Source organism: Spea bombifrons, chromosome 4 (assembly GCF_027358695.1).
Source record: "Spea bombifrons isolate aSpeBom1 chromosome 4, aSpeBom1.2.pri, whole genome shotgun sequence".
NCBI lineage: Eukaryota > Metazoa > Chordata > Amphibia > Anura > Pelobatidae > Spea > Spea bombifrons.
In genome coordinates, this window is record NC_071090.1 from 46835362 (window position 1) to 46859185 (window position 23824).

A 23824-nucleotide genomic window follows, 5' to 3' on the forward strand; every position below is an offset into this window, starting at 1 on the left:
AGTGTCATCAGGCTTGATTCCCTATAGAAAAAGCTTGCAGGAGAGTTGTGTTTCACTTTCTTGACTTTACTTTACATTATGAAGGCCCAGCTCTAGTAAGCTTCTGTAAGAGCTTTTGGCTAGCCTTGTATAATAATTCCCATTGAATTATGCAGTATACAGTGCCAGCTCAGCCCTCATTGAAGGATAAACTTGGTTGCATTGGCCATGCATAATGAATAGTGACGTGAGACAGTTAAAAACCACAACTCACCTGCAAACTCCCCTACCAACTCTCCCTTGCAGCACTAGAGTTTATGAGCTAGAAAACATGTTTGTAGAATAATTGTACGAGTCAAGAATATTGTACATCAATAGATTCCCTTGAAAAAATATATTTGTCAAGTCTAGAACTTACCCTGCATTTGCCAATGTATGTTAAAAGAAGGAAAATACAAATGTTGTTGAGTAGACAGCTGTAACTACAGAGGTACTAAATATACATTTTAGGCAAAAAAAAAAAATAACTGTATACAATTGGTATTGGGCCAAATTTCTGAAGAGATTTTGATCTTATTAATAAAAGTACAATTGGCCATTCAGAAGCAAAAATGTCAAAAAAAACTATTTTAGGATATGACATTTAAAATCTGAAGTGTGTGGCTGGTAGTGCATCATCTAATAGAAAAATCTGGCAGACTGTCTTTTTGGAAGTGATAAAAAGATAAAAGAACTGGTACTGTGAAAAGGGGGTTGGAAATCCAAGTAAATCCACATAAACTCACTGTCATAGTACCTGTTTGTATTAATACGGAGTTCCCGTTCTTCAGGCCTACGGCCTCAGTAAGCACAGTAAGGTTATATACGTGTCCAGGGACAAGGCCATAAACAGTGTGCATTGTAACAGTATTTTCCAGGACAATTTCTGTAGTTGTTCGGTCTTGGTCCAATAACAGCAGCTTGTAAAGCTCTACGTTCCCCGAGCCGGGCACCCATGACGCATGGATACTGTCTGGCTTGCTAAAAACATTGATACTCTTCACTGGACTTGGAACTAATAAATGGAAAACAGGTTATTGGAAACACATAATTCTAAGTCTGTCTGAGGTTTCTAAAGCTGTCATGAAAGACAAGTGAGATGAGGATTACAGTCTCTTTAACTTGAAGAAGAAATGATTACTTATTCAGATGAAGAGTGGGAGTTAAGTGACTACGTTAATTGTCATACCTGTGGACCCGTTAATTAGAATAGTAGGCGTGCTCTTGTTTCCAGAAATAGCTGTGATGATAATGCCATATCTAGTGCCTGGGATAAGTTTAGTAAATGTGGCTTCTTTTCTCGAAATATTACCAGGGATTTCAAGTTTTTGGACACTTTCCTTTTTGTTATCAAGCAGGTGCAGTTCATATTGATCCACCGAGCCTGGAGAAGCCGTCCAAGAGACCTGGAAACTTGTTGATGTGACTGTGCTCTTTCTCACTTCAAACTGACCAGGTGGTAGAGGATCTTGAAACAAAGAAGTACATACTTACATAAGAAACCAAAGATATTTTGTATGTTGTAGCTTTTTTATTTATATAGCACTAATAGACATATATAGTGCTTTACAGATTTCAGTATGATAAAAAAGGCATAATAATTGCAGTCATCTAATAAGCACATTAGTAATGATCGAGGTAAAATAGTTATGAATACATTAGGAAAGGAGGTCCTTGAACCTTAGAGCTTGCAGTCTTTTAGGTCATAATTTAATTTAACATTTTGTATATAAATTGAAATGTATTGCATTCTTCTGAAAATAGGAAGTATAATAAAGAGAAAGGACATAGGAACCGTTAAGGGCAGGCATCAAACAGGTGGTATAAATAGTGGCAGCATAGACAGACAGCTTTTTGAAATCTAAAGTGGGTTTGATAACAAATATGGAGTTAAAACAAATCGAACAGAGAAAATATCAGATGATGCTTTTGGACCACACAAAAGTCTCGGATTTGTTTAAATGATTAAAATAATAATGACACGATCATATGCTTATTTTTTTAAGTACAAGGAGGTAAATGAAGGAGAAGGAGCCAAGTTTTCAGACGTACAGGAATCTTAATTCTTTGAACATTTTTCTAGTCATGTCACATAGAGAGCAAAAAGAGAAAAAAAAAGCTTGCGTGCCTACAAGGTGCAGTTTAGAAATCCAGACTTTATCTAATCTATCTGGCCCAGAAAACAAAACACTTAGTCCCTTTAACATCCGTTAGAACAAAGGAACAATGAGTTTGGGAAGTGCCTGCAGTGCGAGAGTTCTGTCTGGAAACAAACACTTAAGCCATTTACATTGTTATAAAAATTCTTTGCTGGCGGCGGGCCATCAAGCAATATCACCCACTTTACTTATGGGTGAAAATACCAGATCCACAAGCCGTGCAAACTTTGAAATTAAGTGAAATTTTCTTGAAAATGTAACCCGGGACATTAGTTCAAGAAGTCAAGAAGATAATATCAAGATGCTCAGTACGAAGAACGTGAGGGAGATACGCCACTTGTTCTTGGACAATTCCACCTGCTGCATGGCGAGTTGCCACTTTATGAAATATATACTAAGATTTGTATTTTATCTCAGTGTCCATATTTTTTCTTATAAATTACAATTAGTGTGCCATTTGACATCTAAGATCTATACAAGAATCAACCCTCTTGTCTGTAAAAATATATACCTCATTTTTATATCCAGGATTTAAAAATTAATTTGAATAATCATTTTAAATGTCAGATTTGAGGATTCTTGTATTTCTTATTCATTTTACAAAGTTTAAGCAGTATTCTCTGAAGATGAATCTGGCCATTTTATAATGTTCCATAATAAAAACATTAATGAAAAGGTTACTGCTGTAGTGTCTCAAATGTGTTGTATGATACAGGGGTGAGTCATTAAGATATTTTGTCATTCATGCTATTACTCATTTTTTATACTTTTTGTTTTGATTTTGTCTTCTAGGAAAATGGGACATTCCTGTCTGTATACACAAGTCATAAATATGGGGAAGATTAAACTTTCCTGCAGAAATGATGTAAGTGATCTCGAAATCTGAATGATTTCATATATTATAGAAGCTTAAATGTCTAGTCTTTCACTGAACCTTAGACATATGATAAATTGCAATTAGCTATGTTAGTTGTTTGATTAACCAACAAGACGGTTTCTTAAATAACTCGACAATACCAAACGCTCTATGACCTGTTCATTTCTAGGACTGAGCAAAGAACAAGAGGTCATGTATTCAGACTTGAAGAAGGGAACTTTCACTTAAAACAGCAAACAGGTTTCTTTACAGAAAGAACAATAAAGATGTGAAATTCCCTACACACAGCTGTTCTGCTGTCAAATTCAATAAATCCCTTTAAATATGGAGATGATTCTTTGAACAAAGAATAATATAAAAGGATGTAATTGTGCATTAGGACAGGATTAGTTTGTTCCCAACAGCAAAGTTGAACCTGATGGTGTATTTTTAAATCGAAATTACTATGTTACTATGATATCTATTTATAGTGAAACCACTGCTAACTCAGCAACAGGGGTAGGCTGGTCCAGGGGGCAATTGTTCACAAGGGTTGATTCAAATTATTCAAACAGGGCAATGTACCCATGAGCGTGGCAGTAAAAGACTGATGATAGATTGATTATCTTATAAATGGATCTGCATGTGTCTGTCTCTATTTATCCGTTTTTATATATGTATATATATATATATATATATATATATATATATAGTAAAGGATATTTTATAATCTTTTATGGTTATAATCTTCTTACCAATGTCATCATATGGAACTAACTTTAACTAGATTAGTAAACTGTGTATCATTCAGGGCTGCCTTCAGGGGGAAAACATACCTTCTGCCAAAGGCCCCATGCTAAAGAGTGCCCCAGAGTACCATTGCTTATCACTCTCATCACCACTCCCATGGTCTCAGCATTGCTATGTGAAGTTGAGCACTGAGATATAATGTCATATCACAGCATTCCACTTCTCTCAGTGAGTATAAATGTGAGTGAGAGAAGAAGACCTTCCTAACCTTTCAAGCCCCACAAACACATTACTGCAAAGTCATTCCTTAGCACCAAGGCTTGACCCCTTGAATGTAATACAATCGTACCATACACACGGTTACACCATACACACACTTACACAATACACACACTGACTGCAACACATAGACTTACACACTATGTCATACACGCACTCACTCATTTACACACAAGTTATAACACACGCTCACTCTAACACACACAAATACCTTGCTTGGAACCTGTTTTCTGAGCTGCTGCACTACTACTATGAAGTATTAAAAGCCCAACATTCAGTGATCTTTACTTAGATGCTCCTTACTAACAATGTGCATTACCATATATACATTGCCAGGTTGACAAGCACTTAATCTTGAAAATGTACTTCTCAATCAACCATAATGTTATTACATTACTAATTGAAGTGCACCACAATACTTTTTACTAATTTTATCGTATTTTTTATGGAGCCAGGTAAACTACCTTAAAGGCAGGTTAAGTTATGTAGTAATTGTGACAGACACACAAATAGAAATAGAAAGAGCGAACTGAATCATGAGAACTAAATAGTACCACCAACTAGTTGACAGGTGGGAGTTGGGAGTAAACCATACTTAAAGAATGTGACTATAATACAAATGCTGTATTATACTTTTTTATTTGGATTTTGAAGTGGAAAGACAGTGTGAACAGAAATATTACCACTTAGCAACAGTATTCCTTTTCTTGAAGGAAGACCTGTAGCATCTTTGCTCTCTGGGGACATTTTATTTAGAAGAAAAAATACATTGTGAATATGTTTGGAGATGAATATGTGTAAAGAGAAGGTCTGAAGCAAATGGCTAAAAATTAAACAATGAGCACAGACATCCCATTGGTTGATACGGTCTTTGTTTTTATGTAGCAGAAAAATTGGTATCTATTATTCTATTTGTTTTCAAAATAGTATATAGTAAATATGTTTCTAAAAGAATGTTCTTAAAGAAAAAATGACAGCTGGATTGCAGGATACAATAAATAATATATCCTTGATGACCATGCATCTTATTCAAGCTATAGATGTACCTACATCAGAAAGATTTTCCATTTTCCTCATACCGTGTCACCCTACTTCTCTTTAATTTTTATGATGGTAGAAATGGCATAATTTATGCATATAGCCTTGTCACATTTTATCTTTATCACTCACCAGTAAAGCTGTTGGGTATCCAGCTGGGTAGACAATGAGGTCTACAGGAATTCAGGACTATAACTGGACTATAAATATGTTCTTATGGCCACAAGGCCGACCTTCAGTTAAACAGAACGGACACAAATATACAGCTCTGTTACAGTTATATAGCATCCTGTTCAGCAGGATCCGTGACTCACCCCCTGATTCATGGATGTACAGTAGCACCGGGGTTTATTAATATTGCTACAGTAGCAACACAATTCATAGTAAGTTGAATAGCATATGCAATACGCGTGCGGTATTAACTTTATAGATTATTACAAACTGCCTACAGACCAATCACAAAAGCTGGAGAGGATGGCATTTTAGATTGGACACTAGAACTCCTATTAGGTGCAGATATACCATAAAGAGTCAGCCACTTATCAGACATGGGTAACAGCTGCTATACACGTTAACACACAGGCACAATATCCTGAATGTTTTCTAGTTCTAACAACGTTATTTAAAAAAATATATCTTTCACTAAAATAATATAAAACCAGCTAATGCAAAATGAGTTAGTTATATTCAAGTAAGTGAATTTCCTCCCACTGACGATAGTCATCAAAATCTACTCACCAACGGCTGTGAATCTGCATTTTAAAGCTGAATGTGGATCAGTACTCTAAAACTACCTGTACATGGGTACATCAGGTTAAACACAGGGAAGCAGGCAAACTCTAGTCACATAGCTGTTCTTTATTACAAATCCCGACAACCTAAGATTACCTATGAGTGGAGGGTGTGAGGCTGCACCTGCTATACACTATGGACAAGCATCCTATTTATGGAAGAAATTTAAAGCTCAGCTTGAGAATTAGTGGATGAAACATAAAGCTCAGTTTGAGAATTAGTGGATGAAACATAAAGCTCAGCTTGAGAATTAGATGATGAAAGATCCTCCAAAAGGAAGCATATTGTGCCCTAAAGTTATTATTTTCTTTGCATTCATTAAATTCTAGAACACCAAAATTCTTTCTGAAGAACACAATGGTTATTGGAAATTGGTTTACAAGGAGATAACATAATAATAAAAAATATCCACATCATATGTACATACATTTCACAAATCTTACACTTTAATCTTAAAAACACATAACTCAGGAAAGCAGATCATAAATTCCTATTTGAGCATTTAACAACATCTCAGCTACCCCCTTGCATCTGTAGCACAGATACAAAATGTTCTCTCTGAAATTAAATGTGATTGGAGGATGCATGTATGCAAACAGAACATCATGTGATGCTACCTTGTATTCTCCACTTCCACCTGCTCCTCTTACCTGTTTGTAGAGAAAGATTCTTCATCTCTCCATCCTGAAGAGATATGATTTTTATGTCATACACGGTTCCTGCCTCCAACCCAGGCTTCATACACTCATAGGTGTTGTTTGTCTTTTGAATGGGAGTGCATGCGGTTTCCCAAAAGTTGCCTGCACTGTAAGTCAAGGTAAAGTTACATGGGTGTCCTGGACTGCTCCACTTGATGTAAGTGGCCTCGGAGGAAACATTTGTCTCTGTGACATTGATGGTGCATTTCACAGGCTCCACATACTGTGAAAAGAGCATGCCCACAATGTAATGTTACATAAGAACATATAAATAGCATTAAAATATTGGAATCATCTCAGAATTCTACTATTGTTAATTTTAGATATGAAGAAGCAGAAAGAAAAACAGAATTGAAATCTGATGCTGAGAGTGAGGAACAAATACACATTATCAGCTAATATGAGCATACATTGGCACACATCTACATATACATCCACATAAGAGCTCACCTTAATGAGGTTCAGCGCAATCCACAAAGTCAATCCACACACATATCTTAGCATTGCGAGCAATCTTATTTAAATAATCCTATCTGGATAATAAATTACATTGCAAATCCCCAACATAAAGATTTCCTTGGTAATCCAAAGTGCAGAAAAGATGTTTTTTTTAAGGAGGTCCATAAACTTGCAACGCGTGGCTTCTCTCCAGGTAAGTGAGTACAGGAGGCAGGGTTTGCTACATGGAAATGTTTCAACAGGTAGTAAAGAAAATTAGCACCTAAATCCGTGTTGTTTCTTTCTAAAAGGGGGTGCAGGTAAGGAAAGGGGAGCTAGGAAAATCCGATTAGGGGAATAATTTAAGAAAAGGGTATAGAAGGCAATGTCTTTCAGCCCCCACATTGCCATTCTGACCCAGTCTATGTCTGTTCAGGCTTTTCCATCCACTTCCGCAATCAAGAGTCAGTTTCCTTGGCTGATTCTAAAAGCGACGATAATGAGCAGGGAGCTGTGGCAGGATCCAGCCCAGGCAGAGCAATAGCCAAGACCTCCCCTCCTTCAGGAGTTAAAGAATAATGCAGCCTGTCTTCTTGGCAGCTACCAACCCCGCCAACTTCCTGTGACTGCTGAACCTTCAGTAACCTTCTTGCCCCTCGTGAAGAGCTACCATTGCATGTGCCCATCCACTAATCCCTGCTGTCCTGTGCCAGCACTTTCACTTTTCTGGTTTGATCCTTCTTTTGCTTAAAATCTTGTTTCTTTCTCCCTCCAACTTTCCTCTCCCCCACCCTGCTTTCCTTCCTCCTATCTCCTCGTTTTCTCTCTCAGGCTTGTTTCCCGAGGCTATTTTTGGCCCTTTTTGTTTTCTTTTCATAAAATGTTTGGCCATTATAACTTCACACAAGCTGCCTCACCCAAAAGGTCTGACTCTTTCACCCGTTCATTTTGGTTTGTGAAAGCTGAAAATCAGATCTTTTTATATTATTCCTCTGAGAAATGTTGCAAAACCCAGTGCATTTACACCACAACATAAGTACACAGCTATTCCACACAAAAATGCTTTCAATCTTATATTCCAGTTATTTCAATGTCCAGTAACAACTTTCAACAATAGGCATCTTCATTTTCTGTATTACCGCAAACAAATTACAACATACCTAATAATATTGACTTGCTGCTGGCAACACCTGATCAGCGATGACACTGATACATTAGCATGTGTGATTCTAAACCAGATCTTCCCTTCTTTACAGCAATTGATGGTACATCATTACTATTACTATTCATGGATTTTCAATGACATAGCTATGCCTACAGCCTAATTTTTAACCCACTGTACTATCAAAGTCTTTAAAAGACAACCAATACCCTGTACACACTGTTATACACAAACACACCAACATGCTTAGCACTGTAAGTCTGCTATGTGTATTTTATACTGAATAAATTGGTCCCATTATGCAGACTTATGAGTGTGCAAATACATAGAAGAACCTTATATAGGCATTTTACACAAGTAATGTTGCATACTTCATAAATATTTCACACATATGTATTGGACAAAAAACATCAGCTTGTTCTTTATGGAGAAGCTCTTAAAAAGTATATTTGAATGGCTGTGAGGATGTCTGTTTTATTTACAATAAATGAATAAACACAATTTACCAATTCTAGAAACTGCCTAACAAAGCATGTTGGCTAATGCTTCCATTAGGCTATGTAAGAATAAAGAGAAAGTGGGTTTGCCAATGTGGTATTGGATTATACAATATAGTAAGCCAACTGGGGTGCTCTAAAGTAGTGGTGGACTATGGCAACACACATCTCTGTCCCTGTAACCACATTACTACAATAGATTGTGTGCACATTATACACACAATAGATACATCTGCTACAGGGATAATCCAAATGTTACATCAGCATTACACAGTTAACACAAAACTTATCAAGACTGAGAGTGAAGGACGTCAAAGGGAAATATCTACAGACCACATGGAAAGATCTATGCTTTCTCACCAGGGAGAAGTTAATGTTAATTCATAAAGTATATCAAAAGAGCTTTTTTTAGAATAGTCCTACAGTTTACTGCAAGGAACAAGGAGCAAATGGAGAAACTGGCATAATGGGCCAGCAGATGAGCAATGTGATAAAATTACAGAAGTGATGGATTGGAGTGATGAAAGGGGAAGAAAATTGGTAGATACTATTTAATGGCTATTACAAGGGAATAGCTTAGTATTTTCGTAGTCTCCGGTGTAAAGATTTGGTGAATATCTGAATATGAGGAGTGAAGAAACTCCAAGGCAATTAATTTGGAGAGACACCAAGGCAATTAATTTGGCTTATTGGGTAGACAGTAATAGCGTTATCAGGAATTGTGGAGATGGGGAATAACCAGAGGCTCAGTGCTTGGAGATATTAAGGTTCAGGTATGCCATTTAGGATGCGTTAGAAGTGAGAGTGAGAGGTCAGGGGAGGAAAGGTGAATAAGCATGGTGTCAGCATGTAGGTGGTACTGGAATCCAAAGGAAGAGATTACTTGTCCCAGAGAGGAGGTTTATATAGAGAAGAGAGGAGGCCCCAGAATTAAGTCCAGTCACACCAACAGAGTGGTGGTGGATGGGAACAGATGCCTGAGAAGGAGAAGATGAAGGTATGATTCAAAGAGATAAGATTCGGTAAATAAAATAACAAACTGGTACAAAAGGGGAATAGGGCCCTGCTCTTACAAGCTTACAGTCAGTTGAGACAATAGGAGAGGACTGCTTGAAAGAGGATCAGCTGGTTGATGAGCTGTCTAGGTTGTTGGGTGTTCAACTCAGATCTTAGACAGAATGCTGGCTTATAGTGTTATGAGGAAAGGTTGTATACTTCTTAAAAGAGGTAGTTATTCAGAGAGCTTTTAAAATTTGCATATGAGGGAGAAAAGGTACTGATGGTAGACAAGAAACCAAGGTTAGGAGAGGAACGAAGACAGCAGTTAAGGATGTATTTGGATAGGAGGTTAGATATATATATGTATGTGGTGCACAGTTATTAAGAGCTCTGTAGGTCAGGTTCAGAAATTTGAATTTGACTCTGAATGCTATCGGGAGCCAGTAGAACGATTGGCACAGAGGAAAAGGTGACAGAGAAAGATTAATCTTGCTGCAGTTATGAGGATGGATTGGAGCGGTAAGAGGTGTAGAGCCGGAAACCAATTAGTATGTAGTTGCAATAATCCAGGCAGGATATCACAAGGGATATCACCATAATAGACTTGAAGTAAGGGGCTGATGGTAGGACTGTTTGCAGAGGCTCTTGTTTGTTATGTGTGGCAACGGAGGATGCAGCAAACAGGAGTTTAGTATTTGTTAGTTTCCAGTGGAATTTTGAGACTGGAACTAGATGTTTATAAGCAGGGCAGAGATGCTCAGGGGTGAAATCCAAAATACTGCATTAGGTAGAAAGAAAGGAAGTGTAGAGGTAGAACAAAGCAGTGCCTTGGGAGTAAAGGCCACAAAGGAAATGCTGAAGAAAAGGTTGTAGCACCAGAATGAGATCCATGGGAAAAAAAAGGTTGGAATGGTATAATTATATTCCTGGGAAAGTTGTGGAATTACAATAACACAATGATCTTGCACAGGCTGTTACTAAATAAATACACTGACCCAGAATATAGTATCGCTGAAATATTTATAGCTTCTATATTGGCAATATTAGCCCATACTAACAACTGTGGATGCCCATGCACAGTAATCTTGCATGTTGTTACTGATTCTAACATTTTATTTAACTAATCCTCAATTAGCAGATCCCAAATGCATACAATAAAGTTTTTTGTGCCCCAGCGTCTTATGCTGTCGATCTAACTACTAGAAATTTATCGTAACCCCTACAGCTGCCATTGTGGCCAGCCCAACCATATAGCCAAACTAGGTGGCTGCCTAGCACTGTGATGAAGCACTCTTATGGTCACAGCATGATGTCATTATGACAAAAATAAGATACAATTGCAAAATGAACTTTGAAAACAGTAATGGAAAAAGTTTAGGCTATTTGTCCAATAGATGAGATTATTCCATGAGGGTCTCCTCAACTTGATCCATGACATGTTTTACAGACTCTTTAATCTACAACATTGTCTAAAACAACAGGAGCTTTAGAATCTTGGGAAATAATTGATGTTTAAGCTTTCTTAGTGAAGTGAATTTGATATGGCTTGTTCTGTTTCCAAACTCAATAAAGATTGTAATTTTTGTATAAAACAAGTGTGCTATATGACCTGCAATAAAATTCCTCCAGCAGGTACTCCAGTAGTTAATATGTCTTCCTGTGCAGAATAATTTTACTGTACAGGCTGCGGAAGTGAGTTTAGGGAGTGCCCGGATATGTGTCTAATAGCAGGCTCCAGGGTCTTTAGCTGCAGACACTTTCCCAAGGTTTCCTGACATTTTTTTTTAAATACCAACTTCACTCCCTCTTTATCAGGAGGAAATGGGCTTTGAACAACCTTTGTCTGTGCTGCTTTGAAAGCACAATCTGTAGGTTTACTCGCAGCTGAATGTTGGCGGATAAGCTAAACATATATATTTTTTGAAATGCTCAATTGTAAACTTAAAAAAAGAATAAAGCGTAACCTATTTTTTTTTGTGAGTAAAATTATATGTCTATTATTTTTGAATTCTAATACTTTTATCTTAGCTTATAATGTGTACATTGAAAATATATTCCTTTAATAATGACGTTATGGAATTTTAATTTACCGTGATTTGTTTTGGGAACTTTTCCAATACTGATGCATACGACGCATTTTTTTAATTTAATTTTTCAGATGACGTCAAAATACTTTTTTTGGGGGGGGGGGGGATTGTGGAATATACTTTAAATAGAATAAACGTTGATTGTTCCTTAAACATATAAAGCCAAAAAAACATTCTTGCCAAAGGTTTGGATGGCTCTCAGTATTCATACACAAAAAAAAAACCTTTGTTATATTGTTACCTAGCCCTTGAGGTCAAGGATCACACACATTTTGATGTTGATTCCAATATTATGTGGGTAGTAGTAACTAACAGTGCCTTAGACTGTATTCTTGTTGTGTGAATGAGCACAATACCACAATATTCAGGAAGCTTGTAGATAACGTGCTATTACTTGTGAAAGCCTATACCGCCCCAACTGTCCTATTTTATGGGGCATTCTTGATTTCAGGCACTGTCCCACTGTCCTAGGTAGCTGCCACACTGTCCAGCGAGGAGATCTTTTGATATCGGCCCAGGCGGGTGCAAAAGCAACGTGTGCTGTTGCCGGTGACCATGCCACACACCCAGCCCACTTTTAGGACCAGTAGTGCCCTCCCTGCCATTTTGCCCACCAGCAATATTGGGGGTTATGAAAGCCAAATTTTGAGAAGACAGTAAAATGTAAATTATAACAGCCCGCCAAGATAGAACAAGACTTATGCAGGGTCTTGATAACTTATTTAAAGTGATTGCTCTGTCAACTTTAATCCTTCATGTGTCTATTGGTGTATACAATTACTGTTCGGATCAGCCTGTATCAGGCTATGAAGGGCTATGCGTTTACATGGGGTAGTGACTAATCACTATACTGAGTATTGGTGGTAATGTACTATAAACTATATGGGGACAATAGTTATATAGCATCAAATAATGAAATAATAATCAACAATAATAATATGCAAGATGTACGCTGCTAGTTATGCAATTTTGCTGTAAAAGCATTATATCTGGATTAAGAATAGTCATATTTCAATTTTTCATAAAATCCAGTTTGTTCAGAAACTGAAATTTCAAAATGAGTCAATGTGCTATGATCATGATTTTGACTTGTATCTATGAAGGTACCATTAATTACCTCAGACACAAGGTCAGATTTAAACTCCAGGTATTTCTAGGTAAAAGATGGATGTCTTCTTCGTAGGGTAAAACGAGAAGCATTTATATGGCTTTGTAGGATGGCTTGAAGTGTGAATATGAGCAGAATTTTGTTGGGGAGTTATTAATAATTGCAGATAATAGGCTGGGGTTTAGGTAGAGGCAAGTGAGGCTATAGTTAAACCTCAGCCTTAAGGTCATGTTTGGTCTGGCTAGTGTGAATTCTGTACTTGCCTTGATGCCAAAAAAAAAATGTATGTTACGTGAGCAATATACCAGTTTTGTTAGTAGGCTCAACCACTTAAAACTCTAAAGTAGTTTCAATTGTATTTGTTCTACCGTATCGGCACAATGATGGCAGCACCTTAATAGCAAGCTAAAGATTTGTCTACGATAAATGACAACATTTTGTTTGTTGAGCAGTGTAGGCCAGAAAAACCCAAGCAATTTACATATTTAAATAACAGCTCCCCAAATGTTTATATATTATTCCATACTTCAACCATTTTCATGAAATGTTTACAAAGATGTTATGTTAATTTGTAAAAGTGTATGATACTTATTGCACCTAAACATTGAAAAAAATAAAATTTGCATGAATCATTTTGTAGTAAGATGAAAACCTACCTCTTCGATCGAATTGACGTAGAGCTGTGTTGTCGTAGGCATCATGACTTCTGTAGTTGTGGATAGGTTTTCTGTATCATTTGGACTTGCTGTGCCAGTGTGCCTGGTAAGTTGTGTAGTGCTCATCTCAGGACTACTGGTTTTCAGCACCCGTGGATCAAGGGTGACAGATAATGCATTTCTTGATGTCATTGTTATGGTAGTCTGTTCTGGATCTGGACAAAAGAGAGTTGCAATTTGTACCAACCCTGACCACACTAGATGGAAAAATCAAACAGTTTTTAACTTCAGATCTAAAAAATGGATATATATTATCATACTCCATAAGGAACGCCCCAAATCAGAGCTCGTTACTGGGGCTATAGGTCAGTGTGTTAATTCTCTGGATGAGGTAGCGGTGTTTAGCATTATTAATACTATTTATTGTTTTATACAGTGGCATCATATACTGTAGCGCTGTACAATGGGTAAACAGGCCATATCAGTGTGAATATAACATAACAATTAGACTTACAGAAACAGCAGGTGAGGAGAGCCCTGCTCATACAAGCTTACAATATCATAAAGCAACTAGTACAGAGCATTTAGGAATTAGTCCCAAATCCTTTTTTGAACCACAAACTATCCCAGTGTTCACTTTCCTTACTATAATTCGCTAAATGGGCTTGTATGGGAAGACCACTAATAGAGTTAAAATCAACATTGTATCTAAGATGTGCTCTGTGGACATAAGTGAAACATGTAAATAAGTTTGCCCAAAACACGTTAATAAGTTTGCCCACGTCTATAGCTGTTCTTTGCACCAAGCACCATGGGTGACGGAATCATAGGGACGACAGGCAGTATTCTTCCTTGTGAGACAGAGGTGAATTGGTGGCAGCCTCCGCAACACTTTGCTAGAGGCAGGTCTCTCTACTGGGACCAAAATCTCAAAATACAGAGCTCAGAACGTTTGGTATACATGGGCATATGACAGTATTCTTCCGCTCAGATAAATCAGATAAGGCAAAATATTTACAAAATAAGTTGTGTGAAAACTTAAGAGCTAAATCTAAAATTGAAGAAATGGGAGGGGGCACCAAGGATTCTGCAGTGCTTTTTGATCTAAATTAGATGGGGCTCCCACCCTACTACTGAAGCATGTGTTCTCTACCTGCCCAACAATGTGTTTGTTAATTATAAGGATTTTATATTCATTCTTCTGCAGCTCTAATTTGCTGTATTATTAATAAATTGCAAATCTGCTTTGTTTGATAATGTTAAGTTAAAGGTGCTGTTCCACTTAGACAAAATATCAAATACTCTATGTAGTCAATATTTTTTCCTCTAAAAGTTTAATAAAAAAATAAAATAAACAGAAATTCATAAGTTTTTAAGATGCCCTTTCAGTTTCGGTAGCAGCAAACTGAGTTAAGCATTTATAATTGGGATCAAAATTTCCTTGATTAAATATATTTATGGAAAGGTCATGAGATAATGCTGCTTTTAGTTGCAAAAGTGTTATATGCAGCAAACATACTTAAAAGAATACCTTTCATTTTGAGGGTTTATAGAATAAATTGGATATATATCTATATAAACATGATTTGAAATAAACGATCACCTGGTGACAAAATAGTCAATAAGCTGTGTGGAAAATGAAGGTAACAGAGAAGTCAGGTCAAAATAGGCAGATAGATTAGAATCTCATTTGCATTCCATTCTAAATGCCCTTTTCAGATATTTCTGAAATAATATTACAGAAATGAGCCAGAGGAAATTGACTTCGATGCTGAATTGGAGCATTAAACATCATGTGCAAGCTACAAGTGAATCGATGCATTGGTAAAGTGAGCAGTGATATTTCTCTATTTGTGATATTTGTCGATTTTTATGTCAAAAGTACTGGTAACTACTGACCACAGGTTATGGGCTAGTTTACTGAACTTGAAGAGCCAATGTGGATTACATGCTAGTAGGCTGTGTCAAAACTCAGCAGCGTATGTAAATGTTAGGGTCCCTCTTTGGCCATTTGAAATGTTGGGAGGTATGGTGTATGTTAGTCCAAAAAAACTTTTCTTTGGAGAAAATGCTTTATATTCCGCTTCAACTATTGATCTGAGCCTTACTACAAGGTAGTAAGATATAATAGCTCCTGACACTTGTAAGACAAATAGTGTAGATGGGTGTAGTTTAGAAAACTAGATTCATTGGGCCAGTGATTTTAATGTACAAAATTAAAGGGAAGTGTCATCTTCATTGTTTTTAGCTTAACTAAATTTAAGTATCAAAACTACCTAGAAGTTGCATTTCAATGTAATTATTTAATAGACATTTCCTTTGAGGTGCTACTAATATACCCGAAAGATATGGCTGCTCCCAAGATATATGGAGAAGGTGATCTTATAGAGACTAGTGAGCTGACAGTGGTCTGACAAGCGCCACACGCAAGTCAACACATACTTGCCAGCTGCATAAGTAAAACTAAAATAGTAAACATGGCTTAGTACGAGAGCAGACTCTTCTCAGATCATGAGCTAAGAACTGTGTTGGGCCAAAGCACCCACTTCCTAACCAGACCATCCTTTCTAATATATTGATAACTATTGCTTATTTTAATCTGTTAACAAAGTTAGATGGAACATTGATGAGAACAGCTCTCACTGAAATACAAAGAAAGGGGAGGAGCACCTCACTTTATGGTCAATAGGTAGGGTGCCTAAAATCCATGTGGTAAAGTAAGATGAAATGGGTTCCCTTTAAAATATTACCTTATCCACGATAAATATGGTAAATTGTATGTATTTCTCAATCTGAAAAGATTAATTTCCAAGCCCATGTAAATTAGTTTAGCGTTAGTTTGCCAACAATTTGCCATTCAGAAGCAGCTCTGCAGTAGTTTCAACTAAGCATCTAGTTTATCCAGTGTTATTTTTAGGAGGCATATGTGCTATGACTTAAATTGAAAATATCCTTATAATAAAGTTCTATATGTGATAACTCTGATTATACTACTAAATACATATTTGGAAAGCAGAAAATCTTTACAAAATGCCATATTCATATAGTTTCTATTGGTGGAAAACAAGTAAAGATCATCTTATGCCTGTCTTTCCTATTCTTCTACTCCCAATAATATAGGACTTATTGATCTGTCTGGAAGTAAATCACTGTCTGTAATCTCAAGTGTGAAATAACAGAAAACAGTGCTCATCTACAGAAAAATTAACATGTGCTGTGATATTATCAGACTGAACTTTCACAAGTTCAATAAGAAATCTTGTCCAAACACTCTATGTTCCATTCAGTATTAACAGGTAGATGTCAGTGGCAAAAAATATACTTTATTAGAATTATATAATTATCCCTCAATTTATTAATGTAGGCTTACAAATAAAAAAGAAGCTCAATCGTCCTGATGTATAACTGTGAAAATAGGCAAGTAACTCACCCTCATCTAGACATATGTTTTTATAAAGTTCAGTTCCGTTTTCATCCACTTCAATCCTCATCCAGGTGTTTGGATATTTTCTTCCCTTCTTAACAACAACTCTTTGGCCTTGTTTTCTTAGGAAGAGCAAGGTTTCTGACACTTCAAGAACGCGATCAGCTCTGTGACAAGTCCACCTTGGAGCCCAACTGCAATCCACCAAAACTGCTGGTCGAAAATGAGAAGCTGAAGAATTGGACATGCCAAGACACAAGCTTGACTTAAAGTTTAGTAGCTTTCCATTGTCCATCCACTTCCATTGCTGGCTCCGATGAGTAGAATTGCATTTTCCAACACTGACCACCTTACCGCCAATAAGACACAGATTTTTCTGGTCATGGAAGATCAAAAAACTCTCTACAAAAGAAAAGAGAATCATGCCAGCTAAAGATAAAACAATGTGTAACAGACAATTATTAAATGCATTTTATTAAAACATCAAGTGTAATTAGTTTAGACAAACTTTGCTATTCTGTACATGTGGAGTAGCTGACACCATTAATTAGCTTGTAAAACCAGACTTTTGTAATATTGATAAATGCGCTTGTTGAGTTCATACGATACCCCCAAAGACACCTGAGGTACAGTATTTTGACTGTTCTTAAAATACCAATGAGGATTATACAAGAATCAGATAACAAGGTTAAAAGTTGGAGAATAATACTGTATATTAACCTAATAACCCAACATTGTGCAGCAGTTGGGATAGACATGTTACATAGTTACATAGTAAATAAGGTTGAAAAAAGTCCATCAAGTTCAACCCTTCTACCTAACCTTCATACTCTTGATCAAAAAGAGGGCAAAAAACCCTAATTAAGCTACTCCGAATTCTGCCATCAGCTCTAAAATATGAATTTTATTCTATTATATGTATCTCATGCCTTTCTTAAAATACATCCAGACCCCTTTTGAAGGCATCTAATGTATTTGATAACACCACCTCCCTTGGCAGTGAATTCCATACCTTTATTGTCCTTACTGTAAAGAATCCCTTCCTTTGTCATCTATGAAATCTTCACTCTTCCCCCCCACCAGCTGTCAGAGAGAAGGATCCGGGTCCCTTGCAGCGCTGTGGGGGATCTGGATCTTAGTGTTATTATCCAACCTCTATTTGAGGTCGGATTATAAAATGAGGGGTATTTTTTAGAGCATTTGCTCTGAAAAAAACCCTCATCCTATAATTGATAAAATCGATTCAACTAACCGATAAGGAAATTCGTTGGCAATGATTTTCATTATCGATTAGTTGTTGCAGCCCTAATATATATATATATATATATATATATACTCAATCTAAAATTGAAAGCAAACAGGCATAGAAATTTCAAGTTTTCTTGTGGCAGTGATGTGAGAGTTGTATGCACACACGTGGATGTGTGTTGTCACAAAACAGTGTAGTTGTGTAGACTGAATTTTCTCTTTTGCCAGGTAGCCAACATAGAGACTTTAGAAAAACAGTTCAATATAATTTGACCTTTGCATTCATGTGCAAAATGGCAGTAGTAGTAGTCATGTAGCACAGATCAAATTTTACCTCAGTGCCATATTATAGACCGTATGACAGCAATGGCACTGTTGTTGTCTGTAATGGTAATATGAAATCTGAAGAGCATAGCTAGGGCAATGTAGCCATTTAATGGGGTAAATGTGGGAAATCATTCAATAAACACTGTAAATTTAATATTCACAATTCATATTACAAATACTATGGAACTTCATTTTAATGAAGTTGTGCTAACAAATCGGATCTGAAAACGAAAGCATTTTTACCCTTATATCTGATATATATATAAATATATATCTTTATACAGTATGTGTGTATATATATATATATATATATATATATATATACATAAATGTTTTGCTAACGTTCCTCTATATTGGCTACCTGACAGAATATACAATAAAATACATATTGCACAGGTGCATGCAGTCTATACGACTATGCAGCTTAAATTTTGTGACAGAAATTGTGGACAGAACTCACACAGCAATACTACATGAAAACTTTGAACTGATTTGTCTGTTTACGTTCAATTTTAGACTGAGTATTATATATGTATATGCACATAATATATAAATATATATAATACACCGTATGATGCATTATGTAATCTATTATTTTTAGGAGTTATTTGGTGCATAGAAAGTGGAACATGGCACACTTTTCATTGATAACCCATTGTAAAGAGAGAGGCAAACTCTCAGTTCACTATCTGCCCCGACTGACAACCATTTCCTGGTAAAGTGAAGTCATGCTTCACATTGGTACACCAAAACGACATCTCTGAATATTATGTAATTTGTGTATTTTAGGAAATAAAACGTGATATTTGAATCCATTGTAATGGTATCTTTTAGAAAGGATGCAGAGTTGGCAGGGTGATTTTATGCCATATTTTCAGAAATAATGCTGAAGTGGAAGAGATATCTGACATGCATCTTTCTTGGGCTGGAAACAATTGTCAAAGATAAGTTTATCCCACGTAGTTTAATAACGGTACCTTGTACTTTGAAATTAAAAAAAGAGATGCAGATCAATAATGAATTTTGTTTTGGGGAGAATATGACCTAGTTGTGTTTTTTGTGAAGCATATTTTGAAATCTAAGATGGTCGTCCATTTTGTATTCTTATAGAACGTCCGTATTCTATTGCTGTATATGAGAGAGTCTCAGAGCGGTGATTACAAACAATATGACATCCATGGTGTTAACGGTCCAACATTTCAGCAAACAATGTACATGGAGCAACAAACTTCATGCATCTAGCAAAGAAAACATTGGGTAGTTTGAATTGGTAAACAGTGAATATATTTCTGACAATTTTACCATTAAAATTATAATATAATTCAAATATAGTATAACAAATATAACCCATGTTACTCCAAGTTACCTCCAAAGGTAAATGTTACTGCCAAGTAGGTAGAGACTATGTATAATAAATACATTGACTTCACAACTTCTTCTATTTAATATGATTATATATATATATATATATATATATATATATATATGTTTAATATGGTGCAATATAAGAATAGTAAAGCATAAAGCAGTATATATTTAGTGATGTCACTGTAACTGAAACCAGTACATTTTGAAAACCACCAACTTTATGTCCAGAGAGACCTAATATATTTTTTAAACATATGTTTAATGTGAATTAGCAGCATGTTGTGGATTAAAAAGAAATTTTGAGAATTATAAACCTCTAAAACCAATAAAAGAAAAAAAGAATGTATTCAATGAAAACATGTGAACAATCATTTGGAATATTCTGTTTTATATTATATGTAATCCAGACTATAAATCAGTGTTTCAAAAATTGTTGGTTATATGACTTCCAAAATAATTTAGTGACTGGCATTCTGGCTATTTTTTTTCTAAACATCCGAGAATGTTTTGTAATAATAAATGTCACACATACTGTTTGTTCAGAGTGACACCCAGGGAATGTCTGGCCTGTGACACGACTTTACCTTTACATGCAAGGCCCCCGAACCTGCCCCCACATCACCTGTAGGACTGATCTTTGAGGACAACCAAGAATACACTCAGGTGCAAATAATAAATAGGACTCAACATCTGTAAACACCTGTAACTCCGCACCGCCTGACACTGACAATGGGGTGATACTGCCAACAGGTATCTGCACCCCAATAGCTATTCGCAAGTCTGCATTATGGATTTGGGGATCATATGAATTTGTAAACAGCATGTTATCATCACATTGAGTCCCAGCCTCACAAGTACATGTAACATATCAGTTTAGGTAATGTGTGCACAATACATGTAACATATCAGTTTAGGTAATGTGTGCATTGTATATGTAATATATTGAATATATGGGTATAGGTAGTGTGTACATCATACATTAAAAATATGGGTATAGGTAATGTATGCACAGTACATGTAACATATACATATAATGTGTGCATGGTACATGTAACATATAGGTAATGTGTGCATGGTACATGTAACATATGTGTATAGGTAACGTATGCACTGTACATGTAACATGTGTGTATAGGTAATGTGTGCATGGCACATGTAACATATACATATAGGTAATGTGTGCATGTGTAAGGGTCCAGCTGTGGCGGCAGCCTGTCTTCCGGGGAGTGAATGATATGATTGCAGTCCGGTACAGATGTCGGTGTGAGACTGCAGTGTGTGTCCTCACGTCCCCCGTCATCCCAGTCACCCCGTCCACGCGGGAGCGGTCCCCGGAACCCGTCCATACACTTACCTGTGATTCCCCAGAGGAGGCAGCCCGCCAGCAGCGCCCGTATAAACGCACCCATTTCCCACCTAGCTGCAGCAAGCCATTGCTTCTCTCCGGCAAGCTAGATAAGAGGAGCTAAGGCTAGGAAGGAAATGCGCCTTCACGGAGGGAAAAAGTCAGTGACGAGCACTTCCTTCTATTCAATTGTTTGGGGAGACTTTACTCCGCGCAGCACGAGTCTTCAGCATTGATTTCATATTTTCTGCTGTGTGTGTGTGTGTCCGGGACCCGCCACCGGCACGTCCCCCGGGCAGCGTGAGGCAGACTGCACCGAGTCACGGTGCAGCCACCTGGCCTTCCTCACAGGCGACCTACCGTTCTCGCACAGTAAACATCTGCAGCTGGGTAACGAAGTAACGGAGGGATGCGAGCAAAAAAATGAGTTACTTATCCGTGCATATTTGGTTACCATCATGTGAACTTGGTAGAGAAGGGACCATAACAGGATCAAGTTCAATTTGGTCTAAAATGATAAATTTTCATTAATGTATGCATTACACATTCTATAGACGCAATCTGCATTATAAAGCCCACAGACACAGCATCATGACAGCAGTAATAGGGGGTAGAATCATTTTTAATCAAGTGTACTTTATTGGCAATACATATCAACAGGTTTACATGAGAAATTCAATAATCCCTTTGTACATATAACATTTTTTTGCCAATAAAAGACCAATTCACTGGACATCAAGATCCTACAAAGGAATGCAACACAAACTCATAGCAGCAAATCTGGTTATCCTATCTGATATATGCTCTATACATATATATATATAAGTAAACCTATCCTATGGCAGGTAAACATTTTTCTATAATCATTTCGAGAGCTCCCTGCCACTAGGACATTTAAAGAGGTCAAGTACACAAAGTCATAAATTAATCTTTAGTAAAAGACAATAAGTTTTTTTGTTTGTTTTTTTCTCCTTTTTTTGAGTATATGCTATAAACATATATGATAACACAGAATGTACAAATACACTGTATTTAGATCTGGAAAAAAAGGAAGTATTACACCATATAGTATATAGTAGAGATGCATTTCCACAAATTAAAGGGCTTTGTGCTTTGTAGCTACTTAGATATTTCTACAAAAAATAAAATCACAAATTGGTTATAGAGCAAGACCACATTTTCATACAAAATATTGACCGCTTGTTTAAACGTCTTAAAAAAAATGTTCTTTTTTTCTTCTTCTTATAAACCAAATAAGAACTACCACTTGCAACACTAGCAGCAAATATCTGATGTGGTTAGGGAATCGGATCACCACATAGACCGTAATAGCACTTGACAGGTACAGAGTGACAGCTGACAGTCCATTTACGAGACACAGTTTGCAAACATGTTTTTAATACACTGAATAATCTTTATAAATCCACTGTTAGACTGTTTCAGTATTACATACATTCTTGGTGATAAATAATTCTATTTGAGAAATACATCCCCTTTCGGGATACATAAGTAAAACCCATATACAACTACTGTATACCAAAGAAGAACCTCTTCTTCTGTGCAGAAGCTTACAGCTCAGTTACATTCAATGACATAATATTGTCCTCCCTGTTGAGCTGGGCTCTCCATCAAGCTTAAAACAGGTTGTCTTCATACATCCTTCCTAGCAGTCTTCTTCACTCCTTCATGAAACTGCTGGTTGGTAATCGAATTACCTTAAAAAGAGACCAATTTTATTTGTCGTCGGTTCCTCACTGGACGCTTTGTGTGGACAGTCGGCTTTCATAAAGGCTGAGGGCATGGTGCACAAACTGATATTGCTCACTCGTTTGGACCATTCCTCCCCTGTTTTAAGAAAAAGGCAATAATCACTTTGTGAAAATTAAATACGTAAGAAAGTTCTCAAGTAGATCTAGTAATGGCCTATATATGTTAGGGATGTCACTGACATCTAAACAAATATCTGCTTTGAATCCGTCCTACTCTGGTTATCAACTATTGTTTAATTGCAAAACAAATCTATCAAATTTTATATAATCATTTTTGACGTATACAGAGGTAAATTGCCAATAACTGCCTGTTCTTTGCTCTGAGTAGAATTCTGCAGAACTACTGATTCCTTTTGTTAACTGAGTTATATTTAGACATTTTTGTACAGTTACAATACTCAAATTGTTCACACCCTCCGTGACCATGAGTTCACACATACACTGGACAGCATTTCCTGCCATTTCCCTAGCAGGCTGCAATGTATCCTGTGTTATAAGTGCTCAAAGGACACATCTCTTCGTTGTCAGTCTAGTTTTCAGCAATAAATCAATGTATATAACACTGCAGTAACCTTTCCCAAAAGAGAAATACGCCGCTCTTTGCACATTAAAAATAAGGCTAAGAAAGAAAAATAACCGAATCCATTGTAAGGGATGAAAGCAATAGAATCAAGTATTAACTCACAAATATTCACAATGTCCATGTTCAGCAAGATCGAGTTTAATAATAAGCTACTAATAATGTCATTGTCTTTTGGTCAACAATGACATTCTTACATAGACTGAAAACAGTTCAACCTATCCAA

General features: G+C 36.6%; 2 protein-coding genes across 4 annotated transcripts in view; both read right to left on the bottom strand.

Moving 5' to 3' along the window:
- The window catches only part of PTPRB (protein tyrosine phosphatase receptor type B), a 47192-nt gene extending 25852 nt beyond the window's left edge, over positions 1-21340 (bottom strand). Inside the window, exons 1-6 of one of the 2 annotated variants that reach the window (XM_053462401.1) lie at positions 21259-21340; positions 16968-17363; positions 13538-13752; positions 6543-6813; positions 1208-1486; positions 776-1033 (exon numbers count right to left, since the gene is read on the bottom strand). In XM_053462401.1, coding sequence (XP_053318376.1) covers positions 776-1033; positions 1208-1486; positions 6543-6813; positions 13538-13752; positions 16968-17363; positions 21259-21313 — 1474 coding nt within the window. In that variant the 5' untranslated portion in view covers positions 21314-21340. Of the gene's footprint in view, positions 1-775; positions 1034-1207; positions 1487-6542; positions 6814-7040; positions 7732-13537; positions 13753-16967; positions 17364-21258 lie in introns of those variants that run through there. The other variant, XM_053462402.1, reaches the window with a different exon arrangement.
- A 525-nt stretch (positions 21341-21865) lies between these two features.
- PTPRR (protein tyrosine phosphatase receptor type R) overlaps positions 21866-23824 on the bottom strand; it is a 63894-nt gene continuing 61935 nt past the window's right edge. For both annotated transcript variants that reach the window (XM_053461997.1, XM_053461998.1), the window contains one exon: positions 21866-23094. In XM_053461997.1, coding sequence (XP_053317972.1) covers positions 23001-23094 — 94 coding nt within the window. In that variant the 3' untranslated portion in view covers positions 21866-23000. The remainder of the gene's footprint in view (positions 23095-23824) is intronic.